At 44.3% G+C, this 27,132-nt stretch overlaps 1 protein-coding gene across 10 annotated transcripts in view; it reads right to left on the reverse strand.

Moving 5' to 3' along the window:
* The window catches only part of CAMTA1 (calmodulin binding transcription activator 1), a 225,748-nt gene that overhangs the window by 118,436 nt on the left and 80,180 nt on the right, over positions 1-27,132 (reverse strand). For all 10 annotated transcript variants that reach the window (XM_019622429.2, XM_019622430.1, XM_019622432.1 and 7 more), the window contains exon 5: positions 18,048-18,183. In XM_019622429.2, coding sequence (XP_019477974.1) covers positions 18,048-18,183 — 136 coding nt within the window. The remainder of the gene's footprint in view (positions 1-18,047; positions 18,184-27,132) is intronic.

The raw sequence follows: 27,132 nt of genomic DNA on the forward strand, positions 1-27,132 counted from the left end.
GGTCCTGAAACCAACACGACAGGGAATCCAGGACGTGTGCCCTGTTACATCCAGGCCTCCACGCAGGGGTTTCAGCTCACAGTTTGTCAGAAGTTTCTCACCACAAGAGCACAGGCCTGCACTGCTGGGCGAGGGGAGGGTTTGACAGACACCAGGACAGCCCCACTGCACCCAACCCCAGATCTGCCTTGCTGTGTCCACAACCACGGTCAACTCCTGCCTCTGAGGTCAGAAATACCCTCATAGTCCGTGTTAAGCAAAAAGCAGAGACTAAAATTCAAACCTCCCTCATGAATAACTCACTGATGTGCACAAGTAAATCACAGCCATATCAATATATAGAGATATGTAGATATGCAAATTGATACACGAAGGGCTCAAGCTATCCACAAGAAAAAGAACAGCAGTAAGAACTTTGGCTTACTATCTGATCAGTGTGTAGAACTGTAACTAAAGGAACATCCTGTAAAGAGATGAAAACGTGATGCAAAGAGTCCTACTCCCGTGTGCACCTGCCACTGAATCAGGTGTTACAAGCCTGCCTTGCGTTTTTCACTCCCCTTAAGAACACTGAAATGCACCTTGATTTGATCTCCAGTGATGACCTGCCCAGAAGCACTGCTGTGTGGAGTCGCCCATCATCTGCATCACAACACAGAGCTGCTCAGCAATCAGCTCCACCGCACCGTGCAGCTCAATGGCATGAACAACAACTACAGGGCTAAGCAAGTGTATTCAAATCCTGAATTCTTATAAATGTCAAAACAATATAAATGATAGATACAGGTGTAAAGTCCATCGATCTCCCTCTTTGCAACATAGACGAGATTGCATTAAAAATAGGATAGACACCTGCAAATAGACTGATATTTATACAGAATATTGTGACAACTGTCATTTTGCATCAGTCAGACGGATCCCACAGGATCTGTGCAAGCCTTAAATGTACCCGTTTTTGTTTACTGACAAAATATAACAAAATCCATCCTCCCTGATGGTTTCCTGGTGGGGATTTTTCCTCTCCCTCAAGTCATTCATAAAATAAGTGCATTCCTCCAAGTTTCCTGGTAGAAAGCACTTCATCAGGGCACTAGAGGATGGAGGGGTTTTAATACTCCTCTCACTTGGATTTTTCCATGTTTTTCAGGATGATTTGATTACACTGGGCTTGATTCTCAAGGAAATTTTACCGGCAAAAAATGACAATAAAACACCCCAAGCCAACAAGGACCCACTGTGCAATGCCATTCACCAAGCAATGTGTTAGAGGTAGGCTGGCAGGCCTACGCCATTTGTTCATTACAGCACCGGATCCAGTAACCTGCTTAAAACTAATCATGGCTATTTCTATTGGTACGTAGTAAGCAATTAATAAATTTATAGCTATACCATCAAGAATAGAGTCAAATTATGTCGCACCATAAGCTACAAAGCAACATTAATATTGATAAGGAACTGTAAAGTTACGAGTGCTTGAAAAGCTTCAGATGATCATAAACACCTGGCCTTCACCCGTGAGAAGGAGGTGGAGCACCTTATGTACTTCCAGCAGCACAGCCAGAATGCAAGAGAAATAACTGACATATGTAGCATTTTTTTTAACATGAAATTTGTGCAACTCTCTCATTCTAACCGTATATCTCGTGGTGTGCACTGCTGAACAAACCTAAACACAAGACATGACAATACTGTTAGAGAGAACTGAAAATATGCAAGTACCAGAATGTATTCTTAGGTTCAACAGCACTAGACAAGTGCATTTTTAATCTCAAAGTGGTCAGCTGCAAAGAACAGGGAGCTGCACTGCACAGGCATAACACAGCTCCTCAGCCAGCCCAGCTGTATCACAGGGAGAACAGCTCACACACTGGTAATATTCCTTGTTATCTGCCATGAAAATCTAGTTGGAAATTAAAATAATTAGCAATAACCACTCTGGTGGCTTCAGCCTTCCCAATGCAGCCAGTGCTCTGCCCACCTCTGTTACCACCTGGAGATGCAGCACCGCCTGGTCAGACAGCAGGCAAAGCACTGGGCTCCAGCAGTGTTCAAAACCAGCAAAATGAAACAAGATGATATGAGACCGCTGCAATTGAACGTATTTCCTGTGCCCCTCGTAACCCTAACAACTAATTATAATGATTAAATAACTAAAAACGTGATTAAATGATTGCTTTATATTTTCCAGCAGCTATTCACTTATTTTAGGTGCATTTAAGTACATCTTCAAATAGAACTCAAATCTCTCAGAGTACGATGCTGAAAACAGCCCAAATATAAAGAATAAGCTTCCAGAGTACAATAAATCTAAGACATAAGATGCATACATACACTATATGCCCACAAACAAACAGCATTTACAGCAGAAATGAACCACTCAAAGTGTGCAATGGCAGCAGGACCAGCACAAAGAGAAGGTGTCACAAAAAGAAGGATACTCACCCATCTCTGAAGGTTTAGGCTCACTGAAAGACTTCACAAAGGAGGGACCTCTAGCAAAAGAGCCCTGCTGGGGGGCAGTCAGCTCTTAAATGGGGTCTAGGAAAGGTGCAGCCAGGCTCCACCTCTTCTGATCACAGAGCTGAATTGCCTTCACCTGTGCTCCTAGAGCTGACTGGTCCTTTCCCCAGGTGCTCAATCAGTGGTTCTGGCCGTGACTCAACAGTTCTGAATGATGAGCAGACATCATCAATACAGCACAATTCACACAGGCAAAATCTGGATTCTGCCAATAACTTGTGATGCATTCTGTTCAAGGGATATGCATATTTTCCCCACATTCCAATAAAGACCAAAGCAGCACTTTGTGTGACCATTGCTAAGAGGACTTCTCAACTTTTATCTTGACTTTGTTGAGCTTTGCTTTTCCGCACCTTTGGATTTTCGTAGCTTTAAAACTTTTCCAGTGTTTCCTGAGAATCTCACACAGCTCCAGAAGGCAGAGGTTCACACCTTCCTGCCTGAAGCAAGCATTACTTCTGTCAGTTTTGCCCAATTCCTTAATTTGCTAACCAGGGGAGAGAAGCAATAAAAAGGAAACAAACCCTGATTACATTTGCCAGCTTGACCTGTGGGAAAACATCTCAACCAGAGTTGCTGAAGTGACAGAAACGTGTTGTTCCCCATTTAGCCTAACTGACAGACTGTAACAGCTGATTAATTACGGAGGGAAGGCATAGGAAATCAACTCTGCACCTTACCTTTATTTCCCAGATCTTGCAGACATGACTTTCAGCCCAGCTCTGCAGGAATGAGGTGTCCAACGCCTTGCTGTGCAGGGAGGAACGGCCCCACATCCCCCTGGTGCCACCAGCAGCTGCGAGCAGTGAGAGCAGCACCGCTCCGTCCCCACCCCACAGCAGGCAGGCCTTCCTGTAGCACGGGCCTCTCTTCCCCATCAAAGGTGAAGACGCTGTGTATTTTGTGCTGCTGTTATGAAAGAGCAAACTGCTATTGAAACTTTCACGGCACCAAAAAAATGGCTATCCAGTTAAATCCCCCTCCTGTCAGAACAGGCCCGGTTAGAATAAGCCAGCTCTTGTTTCAGAGGCTGCGGTGGCACTTGCGGTGCCCATCTGCTAGCACAGGTGATCCTGAGTGGGAGCTACCGGACTTTGCTGAACACCTGATCATACCATACCTGATTGACTCTGGAATCAAGTCCTCAGACTCAGAGTTTCCAGAGCAGTCTATTACATGGAGGGCCTTCCAACCCCAACCTCTTCCAGCACTTTACAGCTAGCAGCTTGGAGATGTGTTTGCTTCTAGTTCAGCTCCAGAGGAGCTCCCAGTGCTTGTAAATAAATCAGTGTTCTCCTTCCTCTGAAAGTAGGGGAAGAAGCACTCCCGCCCTGCTCAGCAGATCCTTGGGGAGGAAAACCTGAAATCCAGAGCTGGAGCTGGTTCTGTTTACACAGAATAAAGCCCTGTGCCTGCAAAGACGAAGCACTTCAAGGTCTTGTTTGTCACCGTGAGCCTCTTGCTATAAAAAACAGGACTTTGTGAAGGTCCGAGGCGTTTCTTTTACTTGGTGAAAGACATTTGCATCACTTGAAGTGCAGTGTATTCTCAGTGGCAATGTAGTTCCTATCCAAAAACACACCATGCCCTATATTTTGTTGTCAGCGTGGTTAATCATTTATACAGCCTTAAATGTAGACAGTATTCACTGAAAAAGAAGGCCCAAAACATATGCAGTGTAGTACAGAAAAGGCATACAAGGACAAAGGAAGAAAAGATGCTCAGTAGAGACAGATAGGGCTGGAAATAGCAGGAAATGAAGGACCAGGGGAGAAACTGGAAGGGGTGAAGGGGATTACAGAAATAAGCAAGAAATCAGGACAAGAGCGTGAATGGGGCAAAACACCAAAACGCGAAAGGTGAAGAACGGGGCCTTGAAACAAATACAGAGAAAGCCAAGATGCCACTAAAGAGATTCCAAAAAAGTGACAGAATTGGAATGGCAGGCAAGGACAATTTTGAACAGTTTAAATGGCCAAAGGGAAGTGGCTGAAAGAACAAGAGGGCTATCACAGTACATGGGAAGGCTCTGAGCAGTAACAACTGTAATGAATAGGAAAATGCGAGTGTTTTTCTAGAAAGAATGACAAAAATAGTTTAAAAAAGAGGAAAGCCAGGAGTGTGTGGGGAGAGAGCAGCCTCAGCATTTTGTGTGCTGTTGGACTATTCCCTCTGCTGCAATGCCTCCAAGAAACATGCTCACCAATAACGGCTTGGAGCTCATGCATTAATATTTCTTCTATATTTAGAGCTTCTACTTCTCCAACCTTTGCATGCCCCTTATCTAAAATTATGATCTCCATAGGAAGAGATAATATTAACCTGAGCATGTGTGCAGGGCTTGTTACTTATGTTCTATCAGATCAGAAATAATACATAAAAGAACTAATGTGGTGCAGCAGAAAGCACAAGAATTGACCCATCTGTTATGCAACACCACCAGAAACATTTTATAGACACATTAAAATTCAGGCTCTTGTTTTTGACCAACTCTCTGTTAGGTTTCACTTGCTTGCCAAAGGGACTGAACAGGGCACGGCCTTGACTCACGCTCCTGTGCTGAAGTCCCAGACTTGCCAGACTCAGATCCACACTCCTGACAAAGACAATCTGTCAGCGGCCTTTTGACATTCAAATTTTCCCTCTTGCATTGTTCCAATTTCCTAGGCATCTGGGCATATTTGTACTAAACCAAACTCGTATTGAAGGATAGCGTGTCAAGCAACTTCATATCATTTGGGCTGGGAATTGGCTTGCTGGTTTGGCGTCCTTCCCTTCCGCCCTGTTAGCAGCATTACGAAGGACACCTACCTGAGCAACTCCTTCTCCCCGCTCAGAAGTGGGGTGAGTCATCCGTCACAAACTCCGCTGCAGCTCTTGGAGCAATACAGCCTGCACTTGCACTGCTCACACACAGCGACTTCCTGAACTTCTTGCTTCTTTCTGTGCTCACAGCCTGACTTTTAGCATGAGGTTTCTTCAGCTTCGCTGATCCTGGTAGAAGTGCACTCTGTTCTACCCTGCAATTTTCCATCGTGATATTTTTATAACCTACTGTAATTAAACTCTGTTTGATAGACTCTCTCCATACAGCTTTGTATTCTTGCCAGCAGTTGTGTTATTTCTTCACACAACACAGACCAAGTTTACGGAATCTTTCTCCCGTGCACATCACTGCATCACCAGGACTCTGGTTGCGCTGCTGTATCAGCTAAGAAGTGCAGACCTTGACTTAGCTATATTTAGAATTTGTTGTTGTTTCATCCTACTGAAGGCTATCTCTGGCAACCTACACAAAAGCAAGTTTTGTTTTTCGAACAAGAACAAAACTTTGCTTTTTTTTGAGAAAAAGTTTCCTTTTCGACAATAGAATTCAATATTGAATTTCAATAGAAATTCAACAACTTGTGGCCTCCCAAAGACCACGTACGAGGAAGAAAGACCTTACGAATAAGTTGAAAAAACTTTTTCTGGAAGCCAGGAACCTGACAGACACCAGGGCAGTGGCAGGGAAGCAGTGTGGTCTGAGCAGTAGATGCAGCAGTATAGGGCAAGAAGCTCTAAAAAATCATAGGATGTATAAAGTCAGAAGTAGCAAATAGATGGAAACTGGAGAAAGTGGAAAGGTTTAGCACAAGGTTCACAGAAGTACACATGCAATCTGCCAAACTTATCTTGCTGTTGGGAATTCAGTTTCTTTATGGCTAACCTACCCAAGTGAAGAGTAAGAGAAATAGGAAGGCTGTGGGCATTTAAGGTTATCTTTAGACTAGCTGGGTTTAGGATAGCTTACTTGCATAGGTTGCTCTACAACCAAAAGGCAGCTGTTCTTCCCATGGATGATTCCTCTGGTTGCCTCCCTGCACACAGCCCTCACTGCACTGAGCCCAAGTGATTGGTGTTTCACCTGCCCTGCACGTTCTCCCAGCCACGACAATGACAGCGCCGACAAGTGGAAAAGATCCAACTGTAGGCTCTTTAAACTCCTGGAAAATAGGAGACAAACGTAGTGGCATTCGGACAGTACAAGCCATCAGCCACTTGAATTATTATTTCCAAGAATGCAGCAGATTCTCCATGTTTTTAAATTGTGACCAGCATTTTTTTGTAAGATGAAGAGTAGCTCAACAAGAAAGTAAAGGCTTAAATCAGAAATCAATAGGTGGAATTTTCCGATTTGTGTTTTGCAGGTCAGATGATCACAGTAGTTCTTATTGACCTTGTAATCTATATTTTAATTAACGTACCCTCCTGATTATAAGATATCAAGAAGCATTACAGCTAACAATTTTCTGCTTGGGTTTCTCCTCCCAAAATGGACTTTCAACAATCATTACACATTTTTCTTTGATTTTCATAATTTAACATTAAAAACATGAGCTATTTCCAAACCACTTGAGATTTTGTTTGTTTAATGAAGAGTTGAGCAATTTCAAAGGTGTTCTTACAATTCAAATATTAGTTGGTTGCATGCTGACAAGTTTCTTTGCTATCTGATCGTCCCTCAGCAATGGTCTCTAGGTTTGAATCTTTCTGGTATTGAAAGCAGCCCAGCTGATTTTATAGACAAAGTTAAGTCTCTTTTATTCCCAGTTTTCATGCAAATATGTGAGATGTTTATAACTACTATTGCCTTCAGCTTTGCATGTTAATTTCCAAAGCAAAGTCAGAACGGGCCGCGTGGAGGTAGAGAGATCAGGTCCTCTGCCCACAGCACTGCAGGGTGAGACGTAGCTCTGCTTGTGCTCTATTGCTTATGCCTGAAAAATGCTGCTCTGGCCACTTTCACCAGCAGCCTACACTCCTGGACAGGACATCTATCTTCATTTATAACAAAAATTAGTAAAAATCAATCTTTTTAAATAATTGCTTTGTACAAGTCTAAATGTACTGTCTTAAAAAAAAGAAGGAAAGAAAGAAAGAAAGAAAGAAAGAAAGAAAGAAAGAAAGAAAGAAAGAAAGAAAAGCATAATTAAAGCAGACTTCTTGCAATACTTCAGAATCAGGCAATTATAAGGCACTTCTAATGAGTAACTTAGGTAATTAAATAAGTCAAAACGCAAGGAGTGCTATCAATGAGTTACTGCTTCATGGCTCTATGCACTTCGGTCTCTGACTCTGGGCTGCTCTTGCTGCAACCTGGGGGCCATCTCCCCCCGACAGGTCGCTTTGGCTGGGGAACGGTTAAGGAGGATTTTCTGCATAAGCTCGGGCTGCAACTCATATTCAAGTGTGTTTAATACTGACTTGTCTAAAGTATGTTGGGTAATTGCTGCTGAAATTCAATGTGTGCTGTATCTCATCTAGGATGTGCAATTTACTGGCTATATTCTAGTAAAATAACTTTATGGCTTTCTGTCACGATAAATAACAGTTTATAGCATAAGGGAATTAATATTTACTTTGAAAGCTACATAGACTATTCAAATAAAGTTGCTATATATAGAACAATCTCAACCACTGCTGGATTTTTAAATGCTTTGAATTGACATGAGAACTCATGTAGGTATTAAATTCCAGTGCCCTACAGCTATTAATAAAACTTTAGTTTTCAGATTTGCAATCAAAACTTTTCCATATATCGTATGCCACTACAGTAGGTCAAAAAATTCAAAAGTGTGGAAAAAGAGATATTGAAAGGCCTCTGTGTTTGGGAACGTTCTCTGCCCACTCCGTGTGCCCCAGGGATGGAAATGGAACACGGGGACACAAACTTTAGTCAACATTCTCAAGAAAGTTCATGATTTAACACAAAAATATTGTAACTAGGAACGTGTTCTTTGTTACTCTAAGAAGGGGAGATTGGAAAGACACTGAAATCTAAAAGCAGAACTGCGGTCCTGCAGGCCTGCAGTGCTCCTGTGGCTGTGGGCAGGATGGAGACCCACGCATCCTGGAGAAAGTTCAGTTACAGCTGCTATTGCTTGGACCTCATTGGTTTTCCAAAGAGGTCTGCAACTCTGCCTTATAGCCTACAAAAAGCTGAACAAAGCAGAACCGTTGTTAAAATTAAGTCTAATGAGCACTGGGCAAAGCCTCCTGTCTGAGAGGATGTGTGTGAAGGGAAGTGATGCAGTGCAGGAGAGGAGGACGTATTTCATCTTTTTAAGCTAAGGAGCTTGTTTCTACTTCGAGGAAATAAACTAAAACAAATGGCTGCGGCCCTGACGGGTAGCATTACATACTGCTGGGAAAACTGTCCCCTAGGATCACAATGAGCCTGGCTGTCAAAAGGGCACGGAAAGGGCAAAGCACTTGCTTACATCATGCACACAAAAGAGTCAGAGCAGTAGAATGGCAGCCAGTACAGCCAGATCACAGCATTGTGTAACAACCTTCCCGTGCTTACGTATACATATATTCTTTCTTTCTCATTTCTTCAGAATTTGTTTATGGCAATAGGCACATAAAAACTGCAGGCAAAGTGTAACCATAAACAGAAACACCCACGCGGCATTATAAAATATACTTAGGTCAGACAGAAGACATAATCTTCAGAACATTTATAGTACTCTAAAATGTTGCAGTCCTTAGTAGCATAGGGCTTTTTTATGGGAAAATGCACCGTATTTGCTGCAGCGAGGGGCAAGAACAGCTACACGGAGGGGCATCGCCGTCCTCAGCCAGCGAAAGGTTCTGTTCTCACAGACCAGCACTGCCCCACACCCCCAAGTGCTTAAGGGAAGCATTTAGGTAAACAGTTGGGTTTTTTCGTTCATGAAAGGTCCCACACAAGACAGCCAGGGGTTGAAGCCCCAGAACTGGGACAGGCACAGGTCCACCTCGCATGCAGGCAATCTCATCTTGATGCAGAAAAGAGTAAAAACCTGAGGTATCAGCAGACTGCCCAAGGTGGGCGCGCTATTCCTTACTGGGCCACAGTAAGCATTAGGTTGGCGGGGAACAGAAGCCCCCGAAGGGACGCGAAGCCCCATAAATCACCAGCAGATCCCACAGGCAGCCGGCACCGCGCTGAGACCCAGCAGCTCTCCGGCAGGCAGCAGTGCCTCCCCAGGGCCTGAGGACGCAGAGAATCCCAGCCCTTCCCACAGCTCTGTCTGAAGGGCTGCAGCCCCCGGCAGCCCCGGGGCTCGGCTGTGGCAGGGATGCTGCCCACAGACTGCTGTTCATCCTCAGCAGCCACGCGATGGCAGCAGAAATATGAAAACACTGCGATGAATGAATACATTATCATACAATTATAAGGGAAGGATCTTCTGCCCAAATGAGGCAGTTGCTAAACGTAACCTAATGTCCGTGGCATTTTTAAGACAAGCAGAGAGTTGAAAAATTTTTTTTTTCCTCAAATACAGTAATTTACATTCCCTACATTACCTCAATTGCTGACGAGGTCACCTGTGCTTTTTGTTGTAGAGCAGATATTTGGTTCACAGGCAGCTGCCTGTGCCATGCTCTCAGATGCTGCGTATTTGTGACTGGAAAACACCACCGACCTCAGCCCTGTCTGCCCCTCACACCACCAACCCTTATCTCAGCTATGCTGCAGCAGGGGCTAATATCTCATTAGGGCTGTTTCAGTTTAAGATGCCTGCTTGCTTTTTCTATTTCTCTTTTTTTTTAATGCTTTTGCAACCAGGCTATTTTCTGAGAGCTGGTCGAGGCACTTCTTATTTTGCAAACAGTTGGCCACTGAAGCGAGACCACGTACAAAAATCTGACAAAGCATCCAGCTGAACAGATCAGCATCACTCCGACCGTCTGCTGCTCACAGACGCACTGCATCCAGCAGCACTGAAAGCTTCCCACCTCCACCACAGGGGATTTCAGCTCTGCAACCTTCATGCACGCAGCTTTGCCATTAAGAACAGGTATACACAATTGCAGAGGACTACGAGCACACATCAGAGCATGTGGAAGAGGTGACAGCGTGTCCCAAGGAACAACCAGGACCGTAAGTGTCATTTCGATCTGGCTTTAAAAATGGGAACGGGCCAATATAACACAATTCTCTTCTTTCAGTTCCATTTCTTACAACAGGGTGTAAGTTTGCAGGCAATACTCTGTGTTCCAAGAGTTGTGCAAACATTGGCTAATTCACATCCCTTGTCAGTAAAAAGGTAAATACTGTCCTACCAAGTGGTGGCCATTAAGAAGTGCACACGGAGAGACAAAGCCAAATTGAAACCCAGTTCTGTCCGCTTTTCCACTATTAACTGTGCTAGCAGTGTGTCCCTGTCACACAGCAGGAATTGTCTTTTGGGTAAGGGCGACTGCGCCGTAACACCGCCAACAGCCCAAAGCCCCGTGCAGGCACAGGGCCGCCTGCGAGCACTGGCGGAGTCCCACCATCAGATCTGCTTTTTAGCTCTTTTTTCCCAGTACACACGTTCACAGCTATGGACCAAAAGGCAGCAAAGGTGCACAATACAAGGAGATTGTCACAAAAGTGCTGCACCTCGGCCCAGCACAGAAACCCAATGTGTGGTAGGGAGGTGGTAGGGATGAAACAACACCTGGTGGCATCTGTAACTTCCATCCCAGAATCACTGGACTTTCCTGTGCTATGGACTATTTTTGCTTTCTTTCCATTTCTTTAGCCAAATACTGAGTCATAACCAATCCCACACCAGTTGTACCAACGCTACCTACCCACAAGTAACTTGATTTTGACCATATTGGTTTTACACATTCATTCCCTCTTTATGGCTCCGGTACCCCTGGGTTATTTTCTGCTGTACAAAGACAATACCAGATTTTATTTAGGACCTCCAGAGCCTCCCAACCTCTGAACGTGACTCACATCTTCCTGCTTCCCCTCCCAGTGTACACTTTTGTCTTCCGAACACGAACTCAGGAAATGAAAATGTTTAATGCATCTCTGATGCATACAAAATTAGCAGCAATACAGCAAATGTGATTTGATTTCCTTTCTAACGCACCACAAAATAAATAAATAAAAATAAACACATTAAAAAGCCAGAAGTGTAACAGAGCAACACAGGAGTTCCTCCTTTCCAGGGGAAGTTCTTATCTCCGTCACAGCCAACAGAGCAATTACAAGATTATAAGACACACACTGCTTCATCATCTGGATCCTCCGTGCAATCAAACGGATCCCTGCAGAAAAAAGTGAACCTCTTCATCTCACGTGGAAGCGCAGCGTTGCCCTTCGCAGCAGCTTTGCTTCAGTGCTACAGAAACCTGGTGCCTATTGCAATCTACTGCAAGGTCACTGCAGGCACAAAAACACCAAACCAACCCACGCCGAGTCCTTCTGCGTGCCTACAGGGACACCCATGGAAATTAAAGGTGGTCCAAAAAAGTAAATGCAGAACATTGTCTCTGACCCCCAAGTACTCATTTTCATTTTGCTTTAAAGTTCCTCATCTAAACTGCAGCCATCGGGATGAAGTTCAGAGCAATAAACCTCAGCTTTCCTCTCCAGCCCCCAACATGTTAAATAGAGCATAGATCCAACAATCCAATCTCCATATATTTTATTCTCAAAATATTTCATTTCTGCCCACCAATCTTTAGATCTCCTATTGGATTTTGCTTTCATAAATGGATTTTTCCACAGAGCTGGCAGAAAATATATTTAATTTCAAATTTCTCTAAATGGAAAAAGTCAATATAAATGTCAACGTGCATTTGTGCTGCAGGCTTTCGGGTGACACCAGCCTCACGTCTCAGGGCAGGGCAGGAGGGGCTGTTTGCTCGTTCCCTATCTGTGCACTTGCTCTAATGTTTTATTTAAGAAGGACCACTGAAAGAGAGGAGAACTCTTTGATCTACCATCTTTCTTACCATTTACAGTATCGTGATGTAGCTGTAGTATCAATTACTCAAACAATTTCAATCTGTCCCGACGCTAATGTCATTAGTCCACAGAGATTCTTTTGGAACAATTTACATAGAAACCGCCTTTACATGCGAAATGGAAAATGCTCAGACTTCGGTGAATGGAATTTGAATTGCAATCCTACGGCACGTGGTTCAGCTTTATTCCCGCTAGTTATTAAACAGGAAAAAAGGGGTGATGCAGTCCATTGCAAAACCACTGCCTGCACGGCTACTGCAGAGCTGCCCCGTGCAGACTCACCATTCCTTGTGCTGAAGGGAGCGCTGCCCCCGAGCAGCACAGCCCTCTGCCCCACGGCCCTCCCGTTGCTCCTGAAGCCCAAACTGCAGAATAAGCTACAGCAGCTGAAGGTTGGGTGGTTACGTGGTCAAAGCTGCCCGACACACAGCAAGTGCTGCAAAATGATGCCAGACCCCACCAACACTTGCTGAGAATGGATGCTGTTGTAAGTGCACGCATTGGGATCCCACTACAGAACACGTGTGACCTCTTTGGAAGAGGTTCCTGGGTGACTCATTCCAGATCTAACGATGACCATACGCCCTTCAGACACGAGGGGCCGACCCGTCACTCCAGCACTGCCCGGGTGCTCTGCAGGAGCTCCGCGTGGGTTGGAGCCGGGCCGTATGGTCATGAGGGACATCAGAGCTGTGGGACACAAACCCTAAGTGGGGAGACACTCCTACGCTCTGTGCCCTCCAATGAATTGCAGGAGATGAAGGGAGATTCTGGTTAGAAATCATATGGCAGAAGTTAAATATTTCCAGCGACCTAAGGAAAAAAAATCCTTAATAGCGATGATAAAGAATAGATTTGTATAGGAACTGTCACTACTCCCAAGCAATTTTTCTCCTTTCATTTCAGGGCTGTGCTTTTTTGTGTTAATGTATGCACATATGTGTGTAATATTTTCAGAAAGCCTTTCACATTAAACTCTAATTTCTTCTCCAAAGCCATTCCGCAGTATTTTTCTGGAATGCATTAAGCAGCCTGACTGAACAATGTAATCCTAATTAGTTTGCAAACTACACAGCTCACCTCTGAGGGGGAGTAAAGCCCATGTAAATTAAAGCGAATTGGCTCAGGCTGTCCTAGGAATAGTTTACAAGATTAGTGCTGCTGAGCGTGTGATCTCAGAAGTTGCTTGTCGCTTCCACCCTCCCGTAATAACTTACACGTACCTTTTTCACTGACGGGGAATTGAAAGGTAAAACATTTTTGGCTTAATATTCCATGATAGGTTCTTTGCATAATGCAGAAGAGCCACTTGGTCACATCCTAGAAGGAGAAGTCGCCGCTGTGGATCCCCAGCCCAGCGCTGCACGAATCGCGGCGTTATCGCACGGCACGCCGGGCCGGGGCTCACGGTGAGCTGAAGGAACCTCTGTCAAGTCTTGACAGTGATATTCCAGGGTTTCTGTAGTAATTGAATAATCTAAAATTTCCATTTGTGTCCTTGTGGACTAATCTGTAACAGTGTTAAGGGACTGTTATGATAATAATTAAATACAAGTCCTGCATACAAAATTGGTATTCTGCATCTCCATCCCCACAAGGGAGTTTCTCTCTTAATAAGACTTAGATCAAGTTTTACCTTTTTTTTTTTTTTTAAGGAATTCATAAAGATTGTCATATTGTACTGAGATAACACACATCTATACATTAGAGAACAAGAAATTCAGACCTACAAGCTTAACACACTCATCTTGTTCTCTCGTCACTCCAATCTTAAATCAGCGGTGCCAGACTAAATCAAAACCGATGAACCCGCCTCGCTAACGAACTGGGGTGCAGAGGGTGGTCCTCGTTGTCCAGCAGACAGCACTGCTGCTCTTCCACTCTAGCATGAAGATGAGAGGCAGCGCACGACGCGGTGCTGCTGCTGCTACCACCATTGGTTTTTGGGAGGGCAGCAGGCTCGTAGCAGCAATTTGGCACAACCACATCCCAGGCAGCGCTGCTCGTGCTCAGAGCGCGGCTCAGCAGGTCGGAGCTCTGCCTGAAATTTAACGGAGCCATTTGCTCTAACTTCTCTTCAGGCAATGGGATTTGGAAAGAACAAACCTGTTTTCAATATAGGATAAAGAGCAGGAGCATCTGTGCCAGCCTTTCAAAACACGGGGATATTTACTATAAAAATACAACCACATGTTAATTGCAGAAGCAGATCGCAACGGATTCGTGTGGATGTGAAATTTATGGACACCTGGAAAGACAGGTGGAAAAAGGAGCGGCGAATGCACCAAGTGCACTGCAGCTCAACCACAGCCTGCACACCCATAGCAGCACCAGTCTGCAACTACTTGACAGCTATTTCAACTTACTCCTTATTTATTAGTTAAAATTTTTAATTATGTGAATTGATTAGGAACATATCACCAGGGATCCTAATTAATTAGAATTTTAAAAAGGATCACGGACTGGAGATTTTTAATAGATTCCACAAAGAATTGCACAAAGATGTATATTAAGAGAAAGGCCAAATTAACTTCTTTCTGGTTTATCAAGCATTTTCTAAGAGGATTGTGCACCAGATTAACCAAGTAATATCCGAACCCCTTACTCGTAGCGATGCTAAGTGAGGCAGTAGCTTAAGCATTTCAGGCAGTTATCACTTAACATCTGCTTGATTAATTAGTTTATTCCCCTTCCTAGATTTTCTAGTTTTTCTTTATTGTCCATGCTCACCAAATCCCTCTGTATGGTACGGCTGAACACGAAGATCCCAAAGTACCCGTGGTGCAACTGTTTCCGTTTTTTTCGTTACCCAAATCTGGGACAGATGCAGAAGCCATTCCCTGTATCAAACTCAGAAAGCTATGAATGGTAAAATCTACTCACACAAAGAACATTTTTTCAGAATCGGCTGGTCAGTGCTCGTATGGGCCAGCGTGTTTTCCTTTTTACCTAGCAACTGCCATTCTCAAAACCTGATTTGGATACGATCTGTGTTCTTGGCTGTCTTTGTATTTTTCCATCAGTACGGCCATGATACCTATTTATCTTCTGGCTGCAAGAACAGCGAACGCGCTCTGGCAGTGCCACAAGGCAGACAGTTATTTCATGCCCTGTTAAACTCTAATGTGGTTAACAACAATATCATTCCAACTTTTAAAAGGGTCTTTTTTTATTATTTTAAATCTGTTGCCTGCATCCAAGTAAAGAACATCACTTCCAGTTAGGATGGGATCAGAAACATAATAACGTACTCTATCCATGAAGCAGCAGTGCAGGGTATCCTGAGCTAGTAATTAAAAAGGTTAAAATACATAATTCTTTCCAAGTAACATTTTGAGGTCAAGAAAATTAACTTTTTCTACATGGTTCAGAACTCAGATCTGTAGCAATTACTAAATGCAACACTGTCAGCAAAATGAGCAAGCAGGTAGCAACAAGACCTAAGAGTGGGCTGGAGAGAAAAGCACTGCGGTGCAGCAAAGCGGAGCGAACCTGAGCTCATCCTGCAGGGAAACCTGTCCTACAGCCTTTGGAAAACACTGGAATGGTGCACCAGACCCAGACTGTTATTTATTAGCACTCATTTTTGCCTGTTTCAGCTGGAATTAAGTCAGCAAAGCTGAAAGACAAGTGAAGAGGGACGTACTCAAAGTACAGGAGAGATTTCCACAATGGATCCAGCTCTTCTAGCTCCAAATGTATGCTGGAGCTAACTTTCTGATTGTGACCCGAGTCTCTCTTTGGTTGTTCAGGTGGGTTTATTTTCTCCTGTCTCTCCTGAATCAATCACTGCTATCTGAATCATCGCTCCCTTTGCGCGTTCTCATACCCTGAGGGAGAAAACGTTCATTTCTTTTCAACGCTTAAATGATCAATCTGGATTCTGATACTCCCCTTTTGCTACCCAGTGCATTGATTTATGTAGAAATTGTGTTCCACCAGTTTGGGGGCCCGATGAAAATCCCATTAATTGTCCACAGCATTGATGCAGGAACCAGATTTGTGCTTGGGCACTGCGTTACCTGCTGGGAGACCCCTGGCACTGCAGCAGAGAGCAAGTCCCACATTTATCACAACAAGGAGGCCAGGTTCTGCCCATTAGGCTTCACATTAAGAAGTCCAAAAGACAGCTTGGATTAGAGGGCACAGGTATCTCCTTGGAGGCTAAATATAAAGTACTAAGGGGCTCTTAAAGTGGAGAAAGACATAAGAATGAGTGGCTGAACCCAGGCACATTCAAATCGGAAGGAAATTACTAAGACCCTTATTTTTTTAAGTGGTGAAAGTGATTGACCACTGAAAGAAACTTCAAATTGGTGCATTCTCTGAGCCTTTGAACATTCCACTAAAGGTGTGTAACCTTCTAGAAGACAGACTGCAACAAAACAGGAATTACTGCGTTCAGAGTAGAAGTATTTGACTTAATTGTGGTAGGTGCAGACATACGAGCAGTCAGGTACTAATGGCTGATCATTTAGAAAAAAAAAACATCAGGAAGTGTTCACTGAATAATGCATATCTGTGGTTGCCAAAGGTTGCTGTCCTATAGCTAAAGTTTGCGGCGCAGGTTTTGGTATTCTGGATTGTTAAAGTTCATGGAAGTTAATTAAATCCCGTTCTGCAAACACTAGACAAAAACAAACTACAATTTCTATTATGCCGGCTTTTTTTTTGGCTTGTCATAATAAAACATTGTTATTGGATGTAAAAATTATGGAACAAAGTTATGTCTCCCCGGTGTAATATAATGCAATCTATTTAATACTATTTTAAAACCAAAAACCTCATTAAAACAGACAGAATGTAAGAATGACAAATTGCCTAGAAGGGAGCGTGAGCATGGAACGCATTCCATGCACTCAGCTGCTCAGAGCACCGCGTGCTTCCTGCAGCACCGCGGCCCGGATGGCACCACGAGCCCAATGGTGCCGTGTGAGCAGTGCAGCTGTGCTGGTGCCACTCAGCGCAGGGTGGGCAGAACCCCTCTGGTCCTTCAGCAGCACCAATTACTCGCAGCGCCACAAATTGTTCCGTGCTGTGCCTGCAAAACGGGTGCAGCCTCTGATCCATAGTGGTGCTCACAGTCTATTAACTACAAAAATCAATACAGCTTATACAAATATGTACCCTTACAGCTTCACTATTCATTTGCTGAAATCAGAGCATTTCTTGGTAACGCAGCTACGCTGTGCTGTCGAACATTTCATCCTTTTGGCCCAAAGGTCGGCGTTAACGTAGGGAACAGTCTTGTTGTCTTAAGAACTAACTTTGCATCAGAACTCCAGCCACCAGATCATACAATTCCCGTTTAATACAGTAAAAAAATTAAAAACCCTCATTTTTTTAATCCACATCTGCGCATCAGAAGTGATTGATGTGATCCAATAGCTCATTTCTCACACACAGATTGTAAGAGAATGGTTATGTCAAGCGATGACATATTTTAGAACAAACAGGCTCGTTCCAGAAATACCGCGTCAGGTGAAATGATCCGTCTGATTTTTTTTGGGTTGCTAAGGAACATCAGTAGAGCAACAGCCTCTTTCAAAACACTCTTTCAAGCAGAGTCTGATTCTGGTCTAAATTCAATAGAAAATCTATTTCTGCACATTCTAAGAGCAACTCTTAATGAGCATACGCAAAACGATGACAATTACTGTGCAAATTACCTGTTTGGTGAGAATCAATCACATACACACAGCTTCCACGGGAAAAAAGAGGGAGAATACTTGCAAAGTTCTCCTACCTCCACTCCTTGGACTTTCAGCTTCATGTGATCCTCTCGGGTGGTTTTCCCATCTTTCCTTTTTTTCCAGCAATACCCATCCTTCCTGTACTTCACCTTCTTCCTATTATACAGGATCATAGAACCATTCTGCGGTCTGCAAACCAGAAACAAAGAATGAGATAAAGCAAAAACACTCTGGGAGAACTTATGACACAGCGCACTGCAGAGAGAGGAAAGTCTCTGTAGAAAAGCAATACTCTGTATTTGGTACCTCTTTTTTTTCACTTTCTGTCGCTTTAAATCAGGTTAACTATGTTTTACAGCCTGCAAAGTTTTACTATAGAGTCCGGTGTGTAACAAAGTGCCAATGGCTGGTGTAAAAAAGAAGGAAGAAATAAGAACAACGATGACTTCACAAGGGCTGTTATTCTCGGGCTCACATACAAACTGAAAATTAGAAGGAAAGAAAAGCACGGGGATAAAAAGGCGTTACTTCTGAGGGGGAGAAATCTCTGTTTCAGTGCCTCTGCAGGGTCAGGTCACACCGGTGCCTCTCACACAGCACCAGGATGCAGACATTGGCTTTAAGGAGCACCAACGAGGAGCTGAGAAGCATCAGTTCATACATCACTTTTGCTGTCTGTATTCAGATCGATGTCAGACGTGGGATAACTTTCTCTTTTTTGGCAACGTGACTTCAGAGATGTATGAAAACATTTTCCCCTTAAGAAGCACATTGAGACTTTAGGGTATCAATAAAGAAACACGGACATTTGTCCAGCAGACAGGACTTATACCTTCTTGCTGCACAGCATTTCACAGAAGTGCTTTGCCATTTGCTAAGCCAATACACAAAAGGGGCATCTCTGCTGAAATATTAAAAAAATACGCTAAAAAGACACCATGCATCACACGCAGACAGCAGCACTGTAGATGCTGCAGAAATTTACAGTGGTACATTAGTCACAGTAATTTTGTTTTAGAACACCAAGAACAGAAAGAAAAACAACAACATTAGCAGCAGCTGCAATAAACAACTTCCACAGGCAGCCCTTGGCTGGAGACACCGATAAAGCACAGCTCCTGAACCCACAGACCCACAGCGAGCAAACAGAGTCCTTCCAGGGAGAGGGAACCCTCCGTTACACGGCTTTCCCTCAGAGAAACAGCACAGCAGTGTGTGACAGTGTCACAGCAGACCTTCCGTGTCCACGTACTGCACATTCCTATACATCTGTGCATTTACTTCCTCTTCTGGAACTGGGGGCAGAGGCACTTTATTAAAAACGTGCGCTGCCCATACCAGCAAGAGGCTTTGGTGAGGGATGGCGGGACGCCCTTCTGAGGAGCACTTCTGCCTCATGATCACAGCAGAAGTGCAGGAAGTTTATAAGGCAGTAATGATGGATGCTTTGCTTTGCTGCATCCTTGCCGCTGTGTCACAGAGCGGCTCCAGGACATGTTTGGTTTCTCACTTGCATTCCTATTAGTTCAGATGTGGAATAAACACCAAGTTAGGATGGGATGCATTCAGAGCCCAACAAACACTACAGGAACTGGGCCCACAAGAAAAAGGGTTTGTGATCACAGTGAAATCTTCATTCACGGAATGCAAACAAAAACACAGCACTCCACTCCCTGTGTAGGATCACAGAATCATTTGAGTTGGAAGGGACCCTAAAAGGACCCTGCAATGCACGGGACATCCACAGCTCCACCAGTGCTCAGAGCCCTGCAGCCTGACCTTGGCTATGCCCAGGGATGGGGCACCACCACCTCCCTGGGCACCCTGTGCTGGTGCCTCAACACCTCAATGTAAAGAACTTCTTCCTTATATCCAACCTAAATCTCCCCTCTTTTAGTTGGAAACCATTCCACTTGTACTATCCAGCAGGGCCTGCTGAAGAGTCTGTCCCCTTCCTTCTTACTGTGTAATGACAGTTTGTGTATCCACAGCCACGTTTAGCAGTGAGAAGCAGAGGTTTTTGTACCAGCTGATCCTCACAATGAAACAGTCAAACCAACGCATCCAGCCCAGTTATCCATCTCAGGGAAGGAGCCCATGAAATAGGTGGAAATAAATAAATACATGAAATCAAAAAAAGTCCTTTAGATCGCAGCCCTTGCGGCACGGGTACACTGATAAGGCTGACATGATACAAGCCATCATCAGTGCAGAAATTACAGATTTTTTCTTGCATATGCAAACGTTTATAACCTTAACCCTACTATAACCTGTGACAGAACCCCAAATGCTTCCCAGCAACTCATCCTCTCCTCCTCCCTGCAAAGAGGACAGCAAGTCTACCGACTGACTGAGACAAATCCTACGGCCTGCTTGGAGGTCTCGAACATTTTGACATGGAAGTAAAATACTCCTCATTTTGGATGAGCAGTGGAGAGACCACAAGGTTGAGCTGCGCAACCTTGCTGGGATTTCGCAAGGCCGAAATCAGTTTTTTGTTCTTTTATTTCTGCGATAAAAAAGAACACAGTCAGAGGTCACTGGAAAGCAGTTAACAAAATTTACACAAAATAAAATAAAACACGATAGAGCAAAATCTCTTAGAAATCTCTGGAGCTGTCGATTCTGATAGCAGTGTATCAAGGCAGTTTAACGCTTGTGGAAAACAGCTGGTTTCTAAAGATATCTTCATAAAACGAGAGGCAATTCTAACCTGATATACATTGCTGCTATATTTCTCTTCCTGTAGGAAAAAATAGAGAGGGAAGATCTCCTGCGCTTATCTCCCTTGCTCAAGCACAGCCAAGAGCAATAAATTGATGGCTGCAGCGGGACGCAGCAGATCGAGGGCTGATAGCAGTGCTGGGCTCACAGCGGGTGCAGAGCTCAGGTCTCCTCTGGAGGTGTTGCTGCTAAAGCCAAACGCAAAGGCTTCACCTGCACCTTTGCAGAAGAGGGGAAGGAGCTGTAAGCTTGAGCACCAACTGCTCTGCGGCTGTAATTTCCCATCAGTCCGCTCCAGTGGCGTTTGTAAGAAGTCTGCATCTGAAGTAAGGCGGGATCCTCCGCGTGGCAACAGTCACAAAAAGCAACTGTTCTCCTTCGCGCTAAAACTCCACCTGGAACCACAGCAGCAAGAAGCAGAACTGGAACGTTAACAGCAATTTGATTAGGAACTAATCTGCAGCTCCACAGCGCTCTGTTCACAAATGCAGGACAAAACTGAAAATAATCAAGTAGCATTTTAATGGGGCTGTACAGCTGCCCATCCCCAGCACCCGCGGCCCTCAGGCTGCCCCAGGGCTGAGTGGCAGAGCAGCAGGGAAGGGCTGGAGCTCACAGCCGGGCGCTGCGCTCCGCAGAGGGTGCAATTATTGCCGGTCCCACTGTGTGGAGCTTGCAGGATAGCCTGCTTGCTTATGGCCCAAAATAGCACCGAGCATGCAAAGAGAGAAGGCTCTGTTACAACTTTGAATTTCCTTCCTTTTATGAGTCTGTGGCATTTAAAAGCTGCCTGATCTCTATTTAGGTTGCTTGTTTGTGGCCTGGGGGAAGGAGGGAAAAGGACAGGAAGAATAATTGCAGAGCAGAGAGCCTTTTGTCTTAAGTATTGATGAGATTTGAGATGCTTCCCTCTCTCCTCCTGTTATTTACCACCACAGCTCTCAGATAAATGGGCACGGCAGTAGAAGAGCTATTTTTGCCCAAGTTGTTCCTGCTACAGCCCAGAAAGAGACACCAGCTTCCATGCCAGATTTATTTTCCAAGCATGTCCCCCTGGGCTCTGCAGGGATCCCCAGCATGGGGCCAAACAAAGCTGCATGTGCCTTCTTCTGCCTCCCAGTCCCATTTGGAGGGGGAGTTTTTTGCTTGGTTCTTTTAATCAAGTTATTTGCTGGGATAATGAAAATCTAAAGCGGCTCATCTTGTTGTGAGCATGGAACAGACACAAGGAGAGAGCAAAGAGAAAACAAATTAAGGTTAAGATATTTTGGTCAGCTGATGCTTCATATCCGCCTCTCCCCTGTGCTCGTAAATTAAAGCCCCCGCGGCCCAAATGACCGCGATGTTCCCCTAATCATGTTACTGCAATATTAATAAGGCTGCTCAATGCAACTAGTTCCCTCTAAATTGTCCATAAAGATTTGGTAAATGTCAGACATATCATTTAATGAAAACTATGTTTTACTGCCGAGGGAGCTCCGGTTGCCAAAAGGGAATTACAGATATTGCAGCAACAAAAGAGAGCTTTTTTCCTCCTGGATGACAGAAAAAAACCTTTCCCCTAGAAGGCCCACTGCTCTAAAACTGATTTTTATTGTATCATCCCATCTTTATTTCAATTGCCTGGAGGTGTTCAAGGCCAGGTCTGACGAGGCCCTGGGCAGCCCGGCCTAGTATTAAATGTGGAGGTTGGCAGCCCCACCTGCAGGAGAGGGGGGTCGAAGCTTGATGGTCCTTGAGGTCCTTTCCAACTCAAGCCATTCTATGATTCTCTGATATGATTCTATGCTATTTAAAGCCGCTCTGTTCTTTACAACAGAGCCCACAGAAGAAAGCCTGAAGTCTGTCAGGGCCAAAAGCAGTGGGCGCCCACAGCTGCACAGCTTTGCCGAGCAGAAATCGCCTCAGATGAGCAGCGCTGCGTGAGGTCCAGGCGGGTCCCACCAGCAGCGAAAGGCAAAGAGCTACGGTCATAAGGAACACTGAAAAAAAATCCTCTCAAAATATTCTCCTCGAGTTAATTAAACCAAAGAAGGAAGGCTGAGGTACGACACTCCTGGGAAATCACACACCTGTCTGAATACACTAAGAAAAATGGCGTGTGGCCAGCGCAGGGCGTTTTAAAATAACACAGAATGTACGTAATAACATCTGAAAAGAATGATGCAGTCCTCTAATTCCCTCATCCGGTACTATGTCAATTTGCTTAAAAGCACCATCTATTTAGTTCATGTCGCCGGGTCGCTTTGCTTTGCTGGGAATCACATCCAGTCTGTTCCAAACCCCATGGGACGGCGTCAGGGCCCCCTGAAGCTCGTCCACCAGCAGCATCAGCACTCACTGCCTGCTGGGAGGTGGGCAGGGGAAGGAACACACAGTGTGAGCACAGAGAGCCTACATGGATGGATGGCTGAGGTCGTGGGTGGAGAGAAACGCCAACAGCGAGCGCTCCCAGTGCCTCCCCTTCCAGTTACAGCCATGGCGTGCAGGAACCCAGGCAGGCACATTTTTATTTTGGAGCGCTCCGCTCCATCTGGGTGCCATCAAACCTCCCAGATGATGGGTTTCAAATAAACTTTCTATTAATTTCTTTTCTGTGCTGTGTGCAGCACTTAAAGCCCTTGTATCACAGCTCCTACTTGCAGGGTAGGAGAGACACATGGTGACTGTCAGCTGCGATTCCTTCTGACTGACATCAAGTTTTAGAAAGGCCTCATCTCCCGTTTCTTGTTTTAACAGGGAAAAAATCTGATGACAGAAGTTATTTCTCCCCTGAGAAATGCTGCTCTGCAAGTCTTCATTTGCCTTGACATTTCTCCTCCGCCGTACCAATGGCTCATCAGGAGATTGAAGTCCAGACTGAAAACTGAAAGAGGAATCTCCACCAGCAACAGATCAGGATCCCCACCCCAGCACATCTCCAAGCGGAGATGGTTAGCGTGGCTTTGGAGGAATTCCAAATCATGTTTGTAATTTGCCTGACCTTTGAACTCTTCACTTATGAAATAAAAACTTTGGAAGAGGTCTTCTTACCCATGTAGGAATAGATGCAAAGCCAACAAAAATGCAAACACACCGGATTTTTTTCTCTTTAGCATTAAATATAATCTGTACTTAAGATAAAAGTGAATTTATCTGATATCTGCAAAATGTAAGAGGTTAAAGTCTAAAATAACAGTCTTAGCAATTTTATCCAGAGTTGCAGTTAATGCAATGACTAATCCCATCAAGGGGACATTAATTGGTGTCTAGATGCTCCTTTTCATAGCAGCAGTAGGCCATAAAACTTAATCCCTACCTCCTCTTTCCAGCATGTAGCCTCAGTGTTCATCAATAAAACTAATGCTGTTCATTAAGTATGAGAGTAATTACCTACGGCTCCAACCAAACACGAGTGAACAGGCACACACCAGTATGAAGGTATCACCAGATGTTTATGGGCGGCCAAGGAAAGCATTTCTATCGGAACAGGATACATGCTGAGAACTGAAGCAGCCACAACAAACTGCAGAAGCACTGCGCCCGCTCCTGTGTGCTCGCACACCACAGCCGTGTGCCAAACTCAAGGTCCTGCCTGCTCCCTCATAGAATCATAGATGGCTCAGGTTGGAGGGGACCTTAAAGACCACCCTGTTTGAAACCCCTGCCATGGGCTGGGTGTCCCACAGCGGAGGCTGCCCAGGGCTCCAGCCAACCTCAGGGGATGGGGCACCCATCCTCCCCTCACTGCTCCATCTGGATGTCATCCTTCCTCAGCCCACACCGTAGGGCACTTTGCATTAAGAAACAGTGCTCTGGGAAAATGCTGACAGCCAAACTCTTACTCAGAGCAATTTTTTTTTTTTCAGGAAACAATTTCTATGTGCCGTTATGATCTTAAATGGCCCAAAATATCGAACATTAAGAACCTCTCAAAGGCTAGAAAATGCAGAAACAGGCAGCTGCACTGCCAGAACCTGCATTGGCAATGCCGCAAAATATCCCACATCACCACAACTTGTTCTTCTGCCTCCATTTATCAGACATGCTTCGTGACTCAAATATCTGCATCTCAGGACCATAAACATATCAACAAAAAGAAAATAAACATCTACTGAAGAAATGCTTCATTAAAGAGCTTGAAAGAATTTCCAGGGAGGCTATAGGTTAAGCGTTATTTTAAATCACCTCGGTACACAGGGTGGTTTGATGTACTTTGCTCGTATAAATATATGCCATATTGATTGGGAGCACTGGTCTATGCTTTCCAAATTAGCTCTGCAGAAGAGCAGCCTGATTCAAAACTCTTTATGCCAGAGGAAGAACTTCCATTAGCTTCATGGATTTTGGAGTCCAAACAGAGCCTTTGGCTCAGAGCACTCCCCATGTAAACACAGACTCTGTTAGACCTTGCCTAGGGTGCAGCTTCAGATTATCTAAGTGGCACGGTTGCACCAGTTCCATTTGGCTTGTTAAATACAGTTAAATATGATTCTCCAAACTTTTCTTGTTGGGATAGCATAGCAAAGAAGAGTTATCTGACACACACAGACAAAGCTACAACCAACCCACTGAAGTTTCTTATTCTCCTCTATCTAAAAATAAAAGATACAACTCAGGCTCTGAGGTTCATTAGCTGGAAATTCACACTTAGAAATTAATTTACTGCAAAAGAATCTGTAAAAAAAAGAATAAATATGGAAGAGTTCCATTACTGGGTGGCTTTTTATTGTCTCTGCTGCTCAGGAGTTTCAACTTCTCAGAATCACGGAACCATAGAATATCCCAAGTTGGAAGGGACCCACAAGGATCACTGCATCCAACTCCTGGCAACTGGGCTATGTGTTCTCAGAATGGGGCCATGATCCCTCAAAATGGGGCCAAAAGCCCCCACGATGCCTCGATATTCCACACCATGCCCCAATACCCCACCATGCCCTCCTTACTGCTGAAATCGTGCCTGGTATTTTTTCTGGTCAATAATGGGAATACCTCTCATGCGCACGGTTTTTATAATATGACATGACAGAGGAGCTCTTTTATTTTCACCACAGTAGTAAGCCAGAACTTGTTTTTAGTACCTTTTCATTCGGCTCACTAAACAGGAATATGCTTCTGGAAACTGCTGTCCCAGAGCTCTATCTGTAGTTCAAGCTGCAGGCTAACAACCGCATTTGGAATCTTTTTTCTTTCAATAAAGTGATAATTCATATGCTGATGGCTTGAAACTCTATCCCAGATTTGGAAAAAAAAAAAAAATTAGAAACAATTTTTATGAACTTCTCAGTATGCCAAGCAATTGAAACCTCCTTGTAACAGTATAGGAAAAAAGCTAGAATATTAAAATTGTCATTAAGTAAAATGCATATGAAATGCTAAAAAGTCTTTCGGAAAATTATTTCTTGATATAATGACGTGCTATAGACCTAAATCTTAGTACAAGGCATGAAGAAGGATGGTTGAATCAACTTTGTCCATTTAAATATAATTTTAAAAGAATTGGTGTTCATCTCTTTCTTGCTCAAGAACCTTTATCAATTTTGTTAGCCCTCATTTAGTTCTTATTCCTTGCTCCTATGGGGATGCTGCTTGATTTACTGAGAATTACTTCTTACAACTCATGAATGCTTTAAGCTGTTTCCATATTAATCATCCCAATTCTGTTGTTGTGCTGAGGGGAGCCCATCTCATCCATATTTCCAGATATACCTATGGGGTTTCCAGAACTCCTTTGTGTTAACAGTTGTTCTGTGTTATTGATTGCTCTCTTGTTGGACACAAATCATAATGCCAAAGACCTACAGCTCTGATTTGGTCAGAAACACTGTATGACAGTCAGACTCGCAGAGATGCTGCCAACGACCATCTCCTAACATTGTGAAAAGCATGACTGTTCTGCAGGAAGGTCAGCAGGAGTTCAGCCTAGCAATATTTGCTAACTTATTTCTGTCTATGTGAGCATCCATGTGTTTGCACATTTCAAAGACAACATGCATTTGCATGCCCTTAAAACTAGCACCCAGGAAGATGTGCTCAGGCACATCTGTCTGCCTTCGCTCCCATCACTCCTTAGCATGAAAGAAATCTCTTCTCTCCACAACCGCAGCTCTGGTACCGGCACCAAATTGCTGTTCCTCTACAGACAGAACCGTCACCCTGCCACCAGTTCCTCATGTCACAGCTCTCATGGCTCCAGCTGCTCTCGGACATCTCGCTGGGTTGCCCACCTCCTGAGCTCCATTCCTGCAGCTCTGACTGCGCGCGGTGCCCGGGGCGCGTGGCTGAACGCCCCTGGGAGCCCCTCCTGTCTTTCAGATTAACCTCGAGAAGATAATCTATTTATTTATATCAATTTGGTTCCATCAATTAATGATGACAAGGCAATTAACTAGAATGCCAGACAGTAAAAAATAACCACATAATGCCTTCTTCAGA

Source organism: Meleagris gallopavo, chromosome 23 (assembly GCF_000146605.3).
Source record: "Meleagris gallopavo isolate NT-WF06-2002-E0010 breed Aviagen turkey brand Nicholas breeding stock chromosome 23, Turkey_5.1, whole genome shotgun sequence".
Classification (NCBI taxonomy): domain Eukaryota; kingdom Metazoa; phylum Chordata; class Aves; order Galliformes; family Phasianidae; genus Meleagris; species Meleagris gallopavo.